At 43.1% G+C, this 18995-nt stretch overlaps 1 protein-coding gene across 1 annotated transcript; it reads right to left on the bottom strand.

Annotated features, from left to right (window-relative positions):
* Window positions 1-265: 265 nt before the first annotated feature.
* LOC134395372 (low affinity immunoglobulin epsilon Fc receptor-like) lies at window positions 266-17543 on the bottom strand. The gene is made up of 11 exons (XM_063121536.1): window positions 17465-17543; window positions 15079-15120; window positions 13389-13514; window positions 10473-10598; window positions 9680-9742; window positions 7797-7859; window positions 6475-6537; window positions 5064-5153; window positions 2800-2969; window positions 1422-1534; window positions 266-471 (listed from the first exon to the last, which is right to left on the bottom strand). The coding sequence occupies exons 1-11, from the start codon at window positions 17541-17543 to the stop codon at window positions 339-341; spliced, it is 1068 nt and encodes a 355-aa protein (XP_062977606.1). The 3' UTR covers window positions 266-338.
* Window positions 17544-18995: the final 1452 nt, after the last annotated feature.

Genomic DNA, 18995 nt, shown 5'->3' with positions numbered 1-18995 from the left:
AGGGTGGTCTCATCTCCCATTCATGTGTCTGACCAGGATGACTGCAGGACCTCCGGGGAATGTTGGGGCAGGTGTTTATGTTCACTGAACTTGCATATGAGAGACAATTGGTTTCAGCTGCCACACAATCAGCCCATGAGTTTGGCTGTGGGCTGATGTGGGACAATATGTCACGCATTAAAAAAAGTTCAGGACCATCAGGACTATTCCATGATAAAACCTACCAGGAAGCAGCAATCCATTCCAAGATGGGGCAGGGGAGGAATGGAGGGAAGAGTCAGGGGCAAGCAAAGCAGCTTATATACAATCCTGTCCTATGAGCAGGCTCAAGAGGTATTTCAACAGATCAGCTTCTGTTTACAAATCCAGTGATAGGGAAGGGAACACATAGCAGAAGCCCATGTCCCATTGGGGTGTATGACACCGCAGTTCTTGTCTTCACTCCTCTGTGGCTGTCCAATATCCCAAAAACTAGAATGAAGACCAGAGAATAATTATCATCAACATATAAGCAGTAATAGATGCCAAGAAACCTTTCAATCAGTTAGAATGGCAGCCTTATTTCAAACTCTGCAGAACAATATATTTTTCATTTTCTTGAATACATTAATATACAGGCATTCCTTTCCTAAACATAAATTTATTCTTCATAGAGGACCTTCTCAGGGTTATCCTCCATCTGTTCTTTTGTTTGCATTAAGTATAGAACCATTACCTGTCTCTTTAACTCTTCATTGCCATTCCTTGGACTTCCCTAGGGAGATTATACTAAAGGACTTGAGTTCTTGATGGATTGTATTATCAGAATTGGATGGCTGTGGCATTATTGTAGATTTGTTATAATGCACTGAGGAATTGTTTTTGCCGTGCATGTCTTAAAGCAGGGAGCTTCCCATTTAATTATAAGGCTTTGAGCTTCTCTACACGTGTGATTTATAGCACACTCATGATTTGCCACTCATGGAAGTTTGCGGGTCCATTACAAGCCATCATCAACAGCCGGGGCACCACTTGTGCCATCCTTGGGAAACGGTGCATTTGGAAAAATCACAGATAATGTGGTAATATCTGGAAAAAGCAAGATCACTCCACCACTCAATGGCACTGCCTCATTAAAACACAATGAGGCCTTTCTGAGAAGGGAACAAATCCTGTGGTCACATGCGAAGGAGCACGTCATGATGGTGGGATTACTGCAAGGAGGAAAGCCATGGTAAGGTGTGGGATTTTTCCTGTGTGTAGAGAAGCCCTTTGTATAGTGGTGATCTCGAGAAAAAATACATTAAAAGCTGTATACATCACAATCGCAAAGCCTGGTTATTCCATTATACTGAAAACTAGCTCAAAGGTCATCTCCACGTTATATGAAACCATTAAATACAAGGTTTTTAATTATTAAAACAAGAACAAAATGTACTCACGATGTTGATGCAGTCTGACCTCCTTCTCTCCATCTCCACTTTCCTTCCATTTCTAAGTCCGTCACACCCAACCAGTATATCGAGCTGTTATCAAGGTTATTTATCAGAAAATCCTGGAATGAAAATGAGCCTAACATAACTAACTAGTCATGCTTATTTAAGGTGCCATCTTGAAAATGCACCAGAGAAGTCAGTCCTGCTGAACTCAGAGCTACTTCTGATTCAAGATGCTTAGGACTGTGCTGTTATACACACCTGATGGACATTTAGAAAAAAGAATGTACTCCCTACTTCTCTATTATTATTATTATTTTTTAAAAAAACACTCTTGCATTTAGATTTATTATTTTATTTTTACAGTATTTATGTATTGCCCAATAAAGAAGATTCTCTGTGCAGTTTATAAGTATGAAATCTAAACAGAATAAAACCAGAAAGAGAAGAAAGAGAAGAAAGCCAGAAAGAGAACAAAGCCAAAGTAAAACCAGCCACATAGAATGACGTTGATACAAAGGATCTAAAAAGCATTAAAAGATAATAAGATTGAGACACTTCACCTGGGAAAATAAAAAGGCCTTTACCTGCCACCAAAACGACTACAGTGTAGGTGGCCAGGTGGGCTTCTTTAGGAAAGACATTCCACAACTAGGGTGCCACCACTGAGGAGGGCCCCTCTCTGGTAGCCACCCACTAGACTTCATTTGGTGGGAGCATTTGGAGAAAGGACTCTAAATGTGATCTTAGAATCTGGGCAGCTATATATGAGAGGAGACAATCTTCAAGTAACCTGGTCCAAAGCCATTTAGGTTTTAAAAGGTAACATCTGCACTTTCAAATGGCCCAAGAAATGTACTGGAAGCCAGTGTACGTGGCATAGTACTGGTGCAATATGATTGGATTGGCTGGTTCCAATTAACAAGTTTACTACTCTGTTTTGATCCTGCTGAAATTTCCATATAGTTTTCAAAAGGAACTCTACATATAAAACATTACAGTATCCACATATAGTACAATCCATGTGAAATAGATTGCAGGAATTCTTTTGAATGCTGAAAACAACATATTATAAAGTAGTGCTGAGCCGAAAATGCCTTCCCACTTTCCCGAGTCTGTCTGCAAACTGCAAGACATTTATTGATAATTCTCTGGTGGGGAGAGAATTAAAAATAATAATAATCGATATTCTACCCTTCTGGTGCAAAAGCAGGACTCAAAAAGCAGATGCTTTTAAAATCTTCTTTTTCTTTACATATCATTTCCCCGCTGCTTCAAAAGGCAACAGAAATGTAAGCAACAGCCTAGCGGCAGCAGCCATACTGAAGACAAATGCCTCAGTGGGAATGATGCTAACGCTACATCATGATATGCGGGCACTTACCTCTTCAGCATCAGACCAAATACTGAGTAAATGAGCCCTGTTATTAATACAGTACCACAGAGCCTCAGTCCAGCTTTTCTTTGCCATTGAAAAGTAATAACAGTTTCCCCCCCACATCTTCCATTTGGTGGGGCACGAATTATTGATTGAAGAGCTTCTACAGATAGATGCTGAAAAGCAAAGGCGGTCCATCACTCTGTTAACATTTTGCCCTGTTTGGAGACTTCAGAGCAAACAGAGGCATCTGGCAATTATGTTTCCCAGTGGCCAGGCATATACATCACCAGCCTTCCTAAACACTGGGGTGAATTTACATTTGTTTCTGAGTTCAGTTTTGACTTCTAAGGCATGTTGAGCATGGAGGACTCCTTCTGGGGCACTGCTTCCTAAATACCCCGGAGACAGACTGTTCCGGGCTTCCCCATAACGCCCTGTGCCCAAGCCAGTTGTATTCCCATTATGGCAACTGGGGACAAGACATCCTACATGGTCACACAACCAAATACCAAAGTTTGCCAAGAGGGACTGTGACTGGCTATTGCGCCCCAAGCATCAGGCACAGTCCGAGGTTCAGATTTTACCTCTATCTTCTCTGTCGGGGATAGGGGTGGGGGTAATTGGTGCCTTAGTTACCATAATATCAACGGTCATTTACAATCCAGAGCAGGTTAATGATCAGAACTGCTCCTATAAAGCTTGACATTTGTGCTGCATCTAGCTCTTTGAGTTTTATCACACCAGCGTTATACTGTGCAATCACTGCGAATTGCATGCAAAGGATTCAGAAGTTTTCCACCTTATAATCTGCTTTGATTGTGAAGTACTCCCATGCATCCTGCCTTAATTGTGCAATAAAGCAAAAAGATTCGCTGTATTTAGCCCCTACTTTTTGAGAATATCATCCAAGTCACCGCTGGGACGCAGGAGCAGGATTTTAAAGAAATGCTTACATCTGCGTAAGCTTTAAAGATAAAGACACCAAAATTGGCACAGTAATAGATATTAGGGAGAGCTTTAAGCTTACCAAATTTGAATTGAATTGGGTCATCCGTTGATTTTTTATGATTTTTTACATTCCCCCCTTAAACTCACTTCCTGGTATGCAAAGAATCGCTGTCACCCGGAAGCAAAAACAAGAACAACCGCGACAGCTTAGCGCTATGGGGATAATCCGAGGGAAGCAGGTATGTGGGATAAAGCTTTTTGTTAGTTTGGAAATTCAGTTGCATTCTGATTTGCACAGGCTTCTTTGCTAAATGGATAAACCTGAAAAATATGTGCTCTGAATAAAAACAAGCAGGACTAAAGTGTATCACTTGCATATGTTTCAGGATTCCCACTTAACAACATTTGGTGTACAGTTAAGCAAAGGGTTGAGTTGCCATGGAGAAGACTGAGGTCCTTTCTACACCTAAGGATTATCCCAGGCAAATGGAGGGATCGTCCCTGCCTGCTCCCGGGATCCTGTGTGGCATTTGGATGCACTGGGATGATCCTGGGACGATCCCGGGAAGAAAGGCAGGTGCAGAAATGGCCTGAGAGGCTTCCTGTTGCAGCAGTTAAAAAGAAAGTCTGGAGGTACATCTGCCAGGGCTGTGTACCCTCTTTAATAAACCCAAGGTCCCAATGATTTCCACTCACTCATTCCAAGGGTGTGTGTTCACTCATCAGTCTCAGTGGTGACCTTATTGATAACTTTTGAACTATGACAGCCTTCCCCGGTCTGGTGCCTTCCAGATGTTTTGGACTACAACTCCCAGCATTCCTGACCAATGACCATGCTGGTTGGGACTGCTGGGAGTTGAAATTAAATACATCTGGAGAGCAGCTGGCTGGATAAAGACTGAATGATGAGGATGTCAGTATTTCTGAGTTTCCTTCCTGCTCTTTATGCGTCATCTCTGGTTACCACCCAGCCCCTTTCATCCCATTCTCAAGGACCCTCCTGGCCTGCTACCTTCCCTTCTTCCTATTCTGGACTGATGAAAGGAAGGCCAAAGCATGCCTGCCAGGTTGCAGCTGCACAAAGAACAATCTGGGTGGAATTGGATCCTCCCTCCTCTTTGATACTACACTGTTCCGCAGGGGAGGTCCCCAGGCTGGAAAGGTGTTGGTAGGAAGGAATCATGTCTGCTTCTCCTGCCCTCATAATGGCTCAGCCCATTTCTGACCCTGTGCTGGATTTCTCCTACGTTTTCTACCACAGGATGATCAAACAAGAAGAAAAATAATCCAAATATAAAACCTTCCCAGTGGTGTCTCACCTGTAATGTCCTCAAATTGACTGAAGGTGTTGCTGACGGTTCTTTCACTAATCTTTTGTGTTTCTTTTACATGATTCAAGTCCTTTTTCACTGAAAAACAGTTTAAAATGCCCACAAACAGCAGTGAGTTGGTACCCTTAGGCTGCCAGTGCATCATCATCATCGTTCAATAGTGCAAAAGGGCTGCCAGAGTGAAACATTCAGTATTGTAGATTCTCACCAGAACTTTAAATTGCCAAAAACTGAAGTGCTGTCGTGGGCGGGGGTGAGGAAAGTGGCTTGAAGAATTAGGTCTGGGAATGGAGAAAATCAGCCCTAATAGGATGGAATCAATGATGCCAGGCAGCTAATAACGGTAATAGAGAGAGCTCTATCTGACGAGCGTTTTATTGCACGCTCTTTACTGGGCACTCACGGAGTTTTCTCAGGTCCCTCACATGATGTCGTCTGCCTCCCGCTCCTCTTCCGCCCCTTCTGGCCTTCCTTGCATGACAAAAAAACTCCACTAAGTCTGATGTATTTTTAAGCTCGGAATTGCTGCCTTCTCCTGCTGTGTGCAGGAGAAGCAGCGCCATTAGAACAGCGGGCTCAATGGGACTCATGCTCGTTGTGTACTTCCTCTTTTGAAAGAGGAAGTAACTGAGGAATGAAAATACAGGCGGAGAAGCGAAGGTAGGGAGCGTGTGTTCCCCCCGCCCCGGTGTGATGGAGCTCATAATCTTGCTACAATGGAAATAATGGAGTCTTCTACTTCACTCTAACACTGCTTTAAAGAGTAGATGCTGCTTGCTTTTGACCTTGGGCAAATCTTCATGGTAGATTTAATGTGGAGGGATAGCACTTTGAAGACATTCGTGACAGATGATGCTGTCGACAATCCTCAGCAACCCCAGAGCTTCCCTGTGGGAAAGGCACATTTTCCGAAAGTCCTTTTAGGGCGTCATTTTCCCTTAAACACAGCTTCCAATCAGTTCCACCAGAGTGTTTCTGTCCTCCCACATTAAATCCTGGCTCTGCCTCTGTGACCTGGCAGTATCGTGGTCAAGGCTGTCCCATTCCCTCTTTAACACAGTCGTTTCTCTGCCCTTTCACCTTATCTAACCTGCTTTTCCCACTGATAAACCCCCATCCGCTGGAGCAATCACCCACCATAACACAAGTTTCTCTGTCTGTTTATTTTATCTTCGATAGTCTGTTTTTCCCATTCATAAAACCACATTAGGGCCCTTTTAATCATTCAAATATCCCAATCCACAGGTCACATCGGGAACCCTGGGCTAAAACTTCTCATGTTGCTCTATAAGCCTTTATCGGGGTTTCCAACACCAACAGATAGCACTCCCACATCCCTCTTTGCCACCCTCATCCAAGAAGTGACGCTGTGGACGTATTAAAGAGCCATGGTACCTACCTCTCTTGAGCATTTCTGAGAAGTTCAAGTTAAGGGCCTGTAGTTCCTCAGATAGCGCTGAGTCTGAAGAAGGAAAATTAGACCCAAAATTGGCTTTCCTATTCTTTGTTGTGCTGTCAGAATAAACCTTGCATTGAACCAGTTTTCTTGGGACTCGTGTGATGGCTCTCACCCCTATTCTGAACGGATTTAAGCAGATTCCTGAATTTGGCCATCCGCACCAGATCGCTTATGGATGTTGATTGCGTTTAAATCCACAGATTAGCAATTTTATTATCTATATATCCCTCCCTTTTTCACTATGCTAGGCCCCAATAACCCAATTCTGTCTCCTTTTCAGAAACCAACAAATAACAATCTAGTATCTTTAGTGATTTTGTAACACTCCTTCTTTTTTATCCCTACTCTGTATTGTTTTATATAACGGTGTATCTTCTTGTTTTATATTGGTCTGTTGACTGTAAATAAAGAAATACAAATAGAACAGCGGGCTCAATTGGGCTCATGCTCGTTGTGTACTTCCTCTTTTGAAAGAGGAAGTAACTGAGGAATGAAAACACAGGCGGAGAAGCGACGGTAGGGAGCATGTGTTCCCCCCCCCCCCCAGCCCCGGTGTGATGGAGCTCATAATCTTGCTACAATGGAAATAATGGAGTCTTCTACTTCACTCTAACACTGCTTTAAAGAGTAGATGCTGCTTGCTTTTGACCTTGGGCAAATCTTCATGGTAGATTTAATGTGGAGGGATAGCACTTTGAAGACATTCGTGACAGATGATGCTGTCGACAATCCTCAGCAACCCCAGAGCTTCCCTGTGGGAAAGGCACATTTTCCGAAAGTCCTTTTAGGGCGTCATTTCCCCTTAAACACAGCTTCCAATCAGTTCCACCAGAGTGTTTCTGTCCTCCCACATTAAATCCTGGCTCTGCCTCTGTGACCTGGCAGTATCGTGGTCAAGGCTGTCCCATTCCCTCTTTAACACAGTCGTTTCTCTGCCCTTTCACCTTATCTAACCTGCTTTTCCCACTGATAAACCCCCATCCGCTGGAGCAATCACCCACCATAACACAAGTTTCTCTGTCCATTTATCTTCGATAGTCTGTTTTTCCCATTCATAAAACCACATTAGGGCCCTTTTAATCATTCAAATATCCCAATCCACAGGTCACATCGGGAACCCTGGGCTAAAACTTCTCATGTTGCTCTATAAGCCTTTATCGGGGTTTCCAACACCAACAGATAGCACTCCCACATCCCTCTTTGCCACCCTCATCCATCCAAGAAGTGAAGCTGTGGACGTATTAAAGAGCCATGGTACCTACCTCTCTTGAGCATTTCTGAGAAGTTCAAGTTAAGGGCCTGTAGTTCCTCAGATAGCGCTGAGTCTGAAGAAGGAAAATTAGACCCAAAATTGGCTTTCCTATTCTTTGTTGTGCTGTCAGAATAAACCTTGCATTGAACCAGTTTTCTTGGGACTCGTGTGATGGCAAGAGCTTTATTCCCCAGCAATGACGCTGGCAGCTGATTCAGCAGTGTTAAGTTATTGGGGTGGATTTAGGGAGGCTTGGAAGGCAGAGTTTTTGACAACAGAAGGTATCAGATCTTTTTTTAAAAAAAAAATTGAGGGGGGAATAAGAAACATTTCCAGGAAACCTTCTTCTTTTTTTGAAAGTGATTTAGAAATAATTATTGTTGAGCCATAGGCAGCTGTCAAGTAGAGCCAGAAATTAGATGCTAGGAATCGTGTTAGGATAAAAGGCTGGGGAGTTCAGCGTCTAGGGAGAAGTTCCCACTTATATCCAGGGTAGCTCACCATACAGGTCAGCTGTGCACAGAATCATGGCTTTATGCCGAGTCAGCCCATTGGTTCATCCAGCCCAGTATTGTCAACACTGGCTGGTGGTGGCTGTCCAAGGTTTCAGGCAGGAGTTTTTCCTGTCGACACCTGAGATTGAACCTGGGACCTTCTACATGCAAAGCAGGAGCTGTGCTACTGAGCCTCAGCTCCTCCCCATACTAACCCCAGCAGTTCCTCACAACATCATTTAAGCTCCAGTAAATCTACCACTGAGCAGGTGGCCAAATTCCTGAATTTGGCCATCCGCACCAGATCGCTTATGGATGTTGATTGCGTTTAAATCCACAGATTAGCAATTTTATTATCTATATATCCCTCCCTTTTTCACTATGCTAGGCCCCAATAACCCAATTCTGTTCCCTTTTCAGAAACCAACAAATAACAATCTAGTATCTTTAGTGATTTTGTACCACTCCTTTTTTATCCCTACTCTGTATTGTTTTATATAATGGTGTATCTTCTTGTTTTATATTGGTCTGTTGACTGTAAATAAAGAAATACAAATAGAACAGCGGGCTCAATGGGACTCATGCTCGTTGTGTACTTCCTCTTTTGAAAGAGGAAGTAACTGAGGAATGAAAACACAGGCGGAGAAGCGACGGTAGGGAGCATGTATTCCCCCCCCCCCCAGCCCCGGTGTGATGGAGCTCATAATCTTGCTACAATGGAAATAATGGAGTCTTCTACTTCACTCTAACACTGCTTTAAAGAGTAGATGCTGCTTGCTTTTGACCTTGGGCAAATCTTCATGGTAGATTTAATGTGGAGGGATAGCACTTTGAAGACATTCGTGACAGATGATGCTGTCGACAATCCTCAGCAACCCCAGAGCTTCCCTGTGGGAAAGGCACATTTTCCGAAAGTCCTTTTAGGGCGTCATTTCCCCTTAAACACAGCTTCCAATCAGTTCCACCAGAGTGTTTCTGTCCTCCCACATTAAATCCTGGCTCTGCCTCTGTGACCTGGCAGTATCGTGGTCAAGGCTGTCCCATTCCCTCTTTAACACAGTCGTTTCTCTGCCCTTTCACCTTATCTAACCTGCTTTTCCCACTGATAAACCCCCATCCGCTGGAGCAATCACCCACCATAACACAAGTTTCTCTGTCTATTTATTTTATCTTCGATAGTCTGTTTTTCCCATTCATAAAACCACATTAGGGCCCTTTTAATCATTCAAATATCCCAATCCACAGGTCACATCGGGAACCCTGGGCTAAAACTTCTCATGTTGCTCTATAAGCCTTTATCGGGGTTTCCAACACCAACAGATAGCACTCCCACATCCCTCTTTGCCACCCTCATCCAAGAAGTGACGCTGTGGACGTATTAAAGAGCCATGGTACCTACCTCTCTTGAGCATTTCTGAGAAGTTCAAGTTAAGGGCCTGTAGTTCCTCAGATAGCGCTGAGTCTGAAGAAGGAAATTAGACCCAAAATTGGCTTTCCTATTCTTTGTTGTGCTGTCAGAATAAACCTTGCATTGAACCAGTTTTCTTGGGACTCGTGTGATGGCTCTCACCCCTATTCTGAACGGATTTAAGCAGAGGCAAGAGCTTTATTCCCCAGCAATGACGCTGGCAGCTGATTCAGCAGTGTTAAGTTATTGGGGTGGATTTAGGGAGGCTTGGAAGGTGGAGTTTTTGACAACAGAAGGTATCAGATCTTTTTTTAAAAAAAATTGAGGGGGGAATAAGAAACATTTCCAGGAAACCTTCTTCTTTTTTTGAAAGTGATTTAGAAATAATTATTGTTGAGCCATAGGCAGCTGTCAAGTAGAGCCAGAAATTAGATGCTAGGAATCATGTTAGGATAAAAGGCTGGGGAGTTCAGCGTCTAGGGAGAAGTTCCCACTTATATCCAGGGTAGCTCACCATACAGGTCAGCTGTGCACAGAATCATGGCTTTATGCCGAGTCAGCCCATTGGTTCATCCAGCCCAGTATTGTCAACACTGGCTGGTGGTGGCTGTCCAAGGTTTCAGGCAGGAGTTTTTCCTGTCGACACCTGAGATTGAACCTGGGACCTTCTACATGCAAAGCAGGAGCTGTGCTACTGAGCCTCAGCTCCTCCCCATACTAACCCCAGCAGTTCCTCACAACATCATTTAAGCAGGCTTAGTTTCGTCTGAGAAGGATCACTTACACTTTATCAGGACCAAAGAGAGGACCCCTGTGCACATCAGGAAAGATATGGCGACCAAGAAAAAAAGAATAAGTATATAGAGCCTTCTATGGTCTTTCTGTTGTACAGGCTCAGAGATGGAAGGAGCTGTGGAAGAGAAGATGGGTGGATTTAATTTACTCCCATTAAAATGTTTATTAGGATGTTCATTAGCGTTTCTTTTCAAATGAGTAACAACCACTGAAGCCTGGGTGAGTTTGGAGTCAAGGGCCTGGGCCTCCTTGCTTCTCGAGGAGGGAGGGAGACTTTCTCTGTGCACTGTTTGGGTCACCTCTGCTGAAAATGTCATAGCAGAAACGGGGAAGTGATGGAGAAATTCAGACAGTGACTCTTTGCTTTTCACTCTCCCTGTCTACTATATGATTAGATCTTTTCATCTTAAAAAATAATACTGAAGATGTTCTATTAAAGTTTATAAAGTTCCACAGATGATTTAGAATCTATATTAATAAACAGGGGCTTGCGGTTTTATATAATGTCAGACCTAGAGGGTATCCAGTGAATTTAACTAGTGATACAACACGCTCGTTGCTGGCCACTCACAGATTTTTGCAGGTCCTTTTCATGATACCATCTGACTCCCACTCCTTTTGCTCATTTTTCCATCACAAAAAAGACCTGGAAAATCCACCTTTTGGGGGGCTGCTACAAAACTCACCTCCACTTCCTGCTGTGTGCTACAAATGCCCACTGAATGGACCATGTGGTCGTTGCCACTTCCTCTTTCTTCCTCATGTGAAGAAAGAGGAAGCTGTTCATCCCTCTTATGGGACAGAAGCAGGAGGCAAAGCAATAGGAGGGAAATGCGATTTTCCCCCATCTGATGACGCTCATGGTCTCCAGGCTTTGCTCTGAATTCCTTCCATTCTTGAGTCTATGGTCTTCTAGAGCAGGGGTATAGATAGGCTTCTAGTGGTAGATCTCTGGATGATTTGTAGTAGATCAGCAAGGGTTTCTTGGCAAAACAAAGCACCTTCTTCCCTTCTAAATCAGGTTGTTAAAATTTCTGATCTGTAATAACTCCGGTGTGGATCTGTACTTGTATATGCAGTTCACCTCAGTACATACTGCAGTTCAGTAGGTGATTGGCCCTACTCCTCCCTCAGCTAACATTTTTCATCTGGCTACATACTTTTGCACATGGCTCCTTCTCAGATTCTATTCTAGTAAAGAAACAAACAAACAAAAAAAGTAAACCCGCAAGCTGGAAGCCTGCCCATACCTGATCAACGGCAAGGCCTCTGGAGAGGAGTTGTGGAATGGAGAGAGAAAAAACATGTAGACTATAAAGTAGGTGGGTAGGAATCAGAAACAAAGGAAACTATGGGTAGGATCCAACGGTACCTTATTGCTGGCAGCCAGCACCACCAATTCCTGGTGCACATGGCATCTACTACTGGTGGTGATGATGTAGCACTTCAGGTGGCAAGCCCCCAAATGACCAGAAATACTCGTTTCTGGAAAGCACTACCTGTCCCTTCCAGAAGCAAAAAATTCTGGTTGTTTGGAGGCTTGCCCAGGAAGGCCTACATTGCCACAGTAAACAGAAGTAAGACCTCAGAAGTAAGCATGGGGTTGCAGAGCACTTCTTTCCAGTTTGCTGTTTTAAGACTGAAAAAAGAACGCTTCTGAGAGAACACACTATTAAAAGTCAGTTCTATATGTGTTTACTCAGAAGTAAGTCTCTCTCTATTCAATGGGGTTTGCTCAAAGGTAAACATGCATTAGTATGAGTGGGATGTAAATGCAGTTGAAATTAATGGGATTTACTTTTGAGTAAGGGAACCAGAAGATCTGTAGTTTATGAACTTGAAGATGCACAGCTTTGCATGATCAAAGGAATGGAAGATCGATCCTTTGCATTAGTGAACTACCAGGAAAAGGGTTTAAGGGTGTGTGTTTTTAAAAAACACACATAAAAAATCAAGGGATGACCTGATTTAAATTTGGCATGCTGCAAGACCTCCTTAAGAGCTATCACTGTGCCAATGTTGATCTCTTTATCTTTAAAACTTACTCAGATGTAAGCATTTGTTTAATTTCCATTTTAAAAATCCATTAAAATCAAGGGATGACCCAATCTGATTCAAACTTGGCATGGCTAAAGTCCTCCTTAAGAGCTACCACTATGCCAATTTTGATCTCTTTAGCTTTAAAAATGAGGGCACTGCTGGCAAGGAGGGTGCATTTTTCACATTTCTTTTAAGGTGAAAATGCCTGCTGAAGAAAAGGCACACCCCTTGAAAACACCCCTCTCCACCCCTTGAAAACACACCCACAGAACATTGGATTGAAAACGATGAGGGTAGCACATTGTCCTTTTGATTTACTGGAAGAACCAGACTTTCCCCGCACCAAAAACAGTGCTAAAGGGAGGAGCAAGGTCAGGGCAGGACATGGATGATGTCATCTGAGTCCTTTGCACACAACCCACGTTGACAGTGGGCTATAATGCTGGTGTGATGGAGCCCTTAGTCTGGATGCAACCCACTTTATGGAGTTCACTGCCCCAAGATGTGGTAATGTCCACTAACTTAGGTGGCTTTAAAAGATGATTAGATACATCCATTCCTGGAAGACAGCTATTGATATAACTATTAGCCATGATGACTAACATGGAACTCCTATGGTGTGCTTTGCTGAGATGGGATCCCCCAAAGGTTTTCTAACTAATGTTTTAGACTGGCAGGGGTTGATGGTAACTAAAGTACAAAATATCTGGAGTTTACCAGGTGGGAAAGGCTGGCTTAGCTCATAAGTCTCACAATGAATGAATCCTTCCTAACCATTTCAACACTAGTGCTTAATGAAACCGTTCCTCAAATACTACAATCTGTGCATGCTAAATAAGACTAGAAACTCTAGTAATTTCTACACCTTTCTGATTTTCCATGTTTCTTTTTTCTTCCACAGTGAAGGGAGTCATCTGAGTTTTCTGAACCATTGGAGTCACAATACCGCAGTCATCATAATCATCACCATCATCCAAATGATTGAGTGAATCTGAACAGAAGAAAAGTTCATTCTGAGAAGCTGAGAGGGTCATCACATGGGAAAATCACATTTGCTTACCCGCCTGGACCTTTGTCCCTCATTAGTTCCTCTTTCGAAAGAGGAAGTAAAACATGGGCTGTTTTGATCGCGCTGCTTCTCCTGCATACAGCAAGAGATAGCAGCAACTTCCGTCTCAAAGACTAGAAGGGGCGGGAGGTGCATGGGAAACAGATATCACGAGAGGGGCCCGCGAAAATCCACAAGTGCCCAGTAATGAGCGTGCAATAAAACACTCGTCTGATGGAGCTCTCTGTCACTCTTGCAAATGCACTGCTGAGAATTTTTTACTGAGCCAAACTGGTATACAGAAAACTTTACATGACTCCATTTGGTATGAGCAAGTCAGTAATTTATCTCCAGCTTCCCCCTGTCCCTCTTTACCCAGTGTTCAGATGGAGAGAAAAGACTGACCTGGACTGACCCAGGATGCTGCTGCCCTTAAGTGACTTCCACGTAGGATTCAAGAGGATGTGTGGTAAAACATATCTGGAGAGTGACAGGTTGAGAAATGCTGCTCCAGTTCATTGGGCCAATGTTAGGGCCTTTTTCTTTTTTCTTTTAAAGAGCCAGGCATTATATTTTTCTGTTGGGATGGGTTGTTCTTACAGAAAATTGGGTCATATTTGTCCCAAAAACAACAACCCCCTGACCCCCCCCCCCCCAAAAAAATACCAGGACAGCTCAGCATCTCTTATGCAAATCTAACTCTAACATGCTCAACTAATAATGCCATAAATGCAAACATTATACTGTGATATGTACAAAAGTATTAATTTCTAAATAAAAGTTTCAAGGCAACTGTGGGATATCTACAAAGCAAAAAGGGTTACAAATTGCAAATAACATTTGTTTGATTTATATTTCCACACCTTTGACATGCAATAAAGATATGCAATAAGAGGAAAATATGAGTTTTATGCTTAAAAGCCAAAGGGGAATCATTGTAATTCTTCATTTAGGCCCTCAGAGTCCAGTGTGTTGTTGTTATTGTTGTTATTAAAGTACATAATATATGATCAAAACAGTTATAAAGCACAAAGTAAGCAGAGCATATTGAAAGTTCATATTAAAAATAGTATAAAATAAAATCAGGTATCTATTATTATTATTATTATTATCATCATCATCATTATCATCATCATCATCATCATCATCATCATCATTCCGCCTTTTGCCCAATACTGGGCCTCAATACTATCGTCTTGTAGTAACTTACAAAGGGCACAGTCTTTCTTCAAGCGAAGGGACACAGTTCCAGATACTTTCTTCATCACTTCAAGTTATTTTAATTTAAACTGCTTCTTTGGGAATGCAAGCTGCGACAGGCTTAGAAAGAGGGGAAGCAGTGAAAAAGTTCTTTAACCTGGGATTAGCAGAATGTTTATAGAAACAAAGTCCTGGAGAGGACACAACAAGGTAACCTCATTGTTGAAGCCTATGTATAATTGCTAGAAAGTTGGGGTTTGATGGCTACTCAAGAATGGGCATGAAAGAGTAACCCTACTAAACTCACCTTTGGAAGGTGGAGGAGGTGCTGATGCCAACACATAAATCCCTGCTGACATAAAAAAAAGAGAGAGAGAGAAAGAGAGAGAAAACATTTGGGAAAGTTTTTTTTGTTTTTTGTTTTTGCAGATGTCATTTCCATTGTCGAAGAAATTTCTGAAGACCAACACGAAAGGGGGTATTGTGATCTTCCCCACAATGGCCCCTGCCCCCAGGATCACATGTAGTCCCACTTATTTTCAGATGTTCCTGTTTAATGGCAGACAGCCTTTGGCCCCTGTGTCATGAAATCATTCAGTTCACCTGAAACAGCTTCACTGCATGAATTATTGGACATATCTCGGTCTCTTAGCCCTTCACTTCTACTGCTGCACTTGTCCGTTGTCTCCCTTGCAGAGCACACCTATCAAACTGTGAGATCCTAAACACACTTACTGGGGAGTAAGCCCCATTGCACATGATGGGACTTGTTCCTGAGTAAACATGCACAGGATTGCACTGAAAGTGTCCTGAAGGGGATGGACCAGTGTTACTTAGCATTTCAAACCATTTTTAAATAATAATAATCAACAGCACTCTTCAGCCCAAACTTCAGTGTTACTAAAAATATGTATTTCTTGGAAGAATTATTTTGGGCTTAACTAGTGAAACTGTTCATTGGTCCATCTTTCCTATTTCATTCTTCTTGACAGCAGGTCTCCAGATTCTCAGGCATGGGTCTTTTCCCATCATCTTCTGCTTGACGTACTTTGGATGGGACCAACATATTATCCCATAAGAAAACAGAACCCAAAGACAGCCAAAGACACTGCAGGGAACGACTGTACGTTTCAATGTCAACACAAGGACACTGGCGTTGACCTAAAGAGGAATGGTTTAGAAGGAAGCATTTCATAGCCTATGGCAGCCTTTCTCTATCTGGTGCCCTCCAGATGTTTTGGACTACAACTCTCATCAGTCCCACCCAGCATGGTCCTATGGATGTACAATAAGACCATAAGAAGAGCCATGCTAGATCAGACCAATGGTCCATCTAGTCCAGCACTCTGTTCACACACTGGCCAACTATCTGTTAACCACAAAGAGGACATGGTGCAACAGCACCCTCCCACCCAGGTCCTTCAACAACTAGTGTATTCAGGCTTACTGCGTCTGTTGCTAGAGGTAGGCCAGAGCCCTCAGGACTAGTAGCCATTGATAGCCTTCTCCTCCAGGAATTTACCCAACCCCAAATTGGTGGCCATCACCATATCTTGTGGTACAAGAAACAGATGTCAATGCACTACAGGCCATTGTTTTTGAAAGAGACTCAAACTGAGGTGCATAGCAGCTTGCAATGTGCAAAGAATGGTGCCAAACCCCACATAATAATGACCATGATACTGACTAGATTTATACATGGATTGAAGGTGTCAACGTTTTATGGTTTAGAAAATATATTAACTTTTACCTAAGGATCATCTTTAAACAAATTTATTTTCCTTGGTTTCCACTCCCACAGATTATAATTCAATATTTGAAAGCATAAACAGAGCAAAAATGAAAATGGTCTTGACCAATTCCCCGTTCCCTTTGCAACCTCCAGCACTGCATCCTCCATTGTTCCAAAAAGTCCCACAACCCTCTGGAGCAGATTTTCAGAGAGGATGGGGACTGCAGGAGGAAGAGGGAATCAACCAGTGTTACCTTGCTCCATCATTGGAACAAGGATGGGAAGACTTCTGCACATGGAAAGAGACATTTTGTTCATGGAAGGACATCCAAGGATCCAACCCAATAATTAGTTTTCTATTCATCGCACATGTTATATAACTTTAATGTGACTTGAATTAATTGCTTCTTTGTAATATATTTCAAGGTATGGAAGCTGCTCACTTCACTTAATATTTTTGGTTGCTTTATTATTTCTATTGTCCAAGGTTTTGTGTCCCCACTTCCCCATTGTGTAGCTCTCTTCCTCAAAACCAATTGCATCGTCTCTCACCATCGTCCATATGTTTATTCTATTTTAAAATCAATAACATTGTATCTGATCAAATCAGCTCAGTCCAATGAAAGCTCCTATTACAGCACATGTGTTAGTCTTTTTTTTTTTTAAGGGTGACAGGATTCTGTCACTTTTGCTCCAACTATCTAAATGGGCTACTACTCCAGCATTCATTCATTCATGCATTCTAGGCAGGGGCAGCACAATGATGACAAAGGGGATGAGGAGCAAGAGAAGCTGGGGACCATGGCGGTGAGAAGGTAGACTCACTGAGGGAGGGGGATCATTGAGGGCATTCTGCCCAAGGGACCTCAAAACCTGGAGCAAGTAGTCCAGATGTTCCACATGCAATAGCAAAGCACAGCCCAAATGCAAAGTTCTATATCCCCCCCCCCCCCAGACTTACCTGCCTGCTGTAATGCTGTCCTGGAATGTGGCTCTAGGCGAGATGACAACCAGTTTCCATATTGAGTCTCCTCAGCCATAGGTCTGGGTTGTGTGGATTTTAATGTGGGAAGGACGTTTCCCACCCTTTAAATGCCACTCAATAAGTGCCCCACTACTGTACTGTAGTTTTCATTGCTCCACCAGAGTTTTGTTACCCCTAGTTTCAGTTCTCTCTTTTAGCGTAGCTGCTGTGAGTTCCACTATGCAAATATCTACACCAACACATATTCTGCTATTTTGCTATTTATATGAACATCCATCAACAGCAATAACTAAAATGACAGAAGTGAGTTTAATGCAACCTGCATCAATTGGGGGGGGGGGTTTGGACAAGGTGGCCTAGCCTACAAGAGCTTCTTTGACTCTATGGTTCACACCACTGCCATTAGAGTACCAGAACTTAACCTACATTTTTCTACTGTTGATTGAAAGTGGATCTAGTTTATTTAAGAATACTGCAGATAAACAGCAATGTCAATGGGATGCCAAAGATCAACAATGGCTTCCGCCAAACCATCACAGAGCCAGTAAGATGCAGCGGAGAGAAACAAGGACTGGGAAGACTCAGGTTTGAATCCCATTCAGCCATAAAGCTCACTGGGTGACTTTAGGCAAGTCCTGGGGCCCTGTTTGCATGATCACGGAGGGGGAAATAAACCACAGTGGCTTATTTCCTCTCCTGAGCATGCCAGTTGTGTGGCTTAATTACATAATTACCCTCTCCAGTGGCACTTGTTGTGTCATGCAAATCTGGGGAGGCTGGTTTGTTGCTGTGGTTAACAAGCCACCCCAGAACCCTAAAACAGACCATGGTTGCTCTGTCTCCAGGTTATTGTGACATCTGAACCTGGAACTCTGGGTTGCTGGGGGACAAACAATGTGAGTTTGAACCCAGTGCTAGGGTGACCATATTTTGGAAACCAAAAAGGAGGACTACATGGTCGCCCCCAAGGGGGCGTGTCCAGTACCAAGGGGTTGTGCCCACCCAAACATAGCCTTGGTCACATGTCTGATTTTACAACACACATTTAATAGGGTGACCATATTTGGGAAACCAAAAAAGAGGACACCTAGTGTGTGTGTGGGGAAGCAGCTTTCTGAGTCCTGCAGAAAGTACGTTATTCCCCCGCCACCTTAAAGAACCCGATTGGAGTGGAGGAGGGGAAAGGATTTCATTCTGCACCACCACCATCCACTCCAATGGGGGCCTTTTCTATAATGTCCACGAATGGCCCACTTTCCCCTTTAAGACCTCAATTGGAGCTCGGGGTGGGGGAATGATGTGCCTCAAGAAAGCATGTCACTCCCTCCTGCCATGCTAATGGCAGCCTTAAAGGGGAAGGTGTGTCATTCCAGGACATTATTGAAACTTATAGAAAATCCCCCCTGACACCATGGAAAGAACAAAAACCAGGACAAATCCGGGGAAATCCTGACAGTTGGTCACCCTACCCAGTGCAGCTTCTCTCCGCCTCTTCATTCTTCTTTAG

Source organism: Elgaria multicarinata, chromosome 3 (genome assembly GCF_023053635.1).
Source record: "Elgaria multicarinata webbii isolate HBS135686 ecotype San Diego chromosome 3, rElgMul1.1.pri, whole genome shotgun sequence".
Lineage (NCBI taxonomy): Eukaryota > Metazoa > Chordata > Lepidosauria > Squamata > Anguidae > Elgaria > Elgaria multicarinata.
This window is presented reverse-complemented; position numbering and strand designations above follow the sequence as displayed.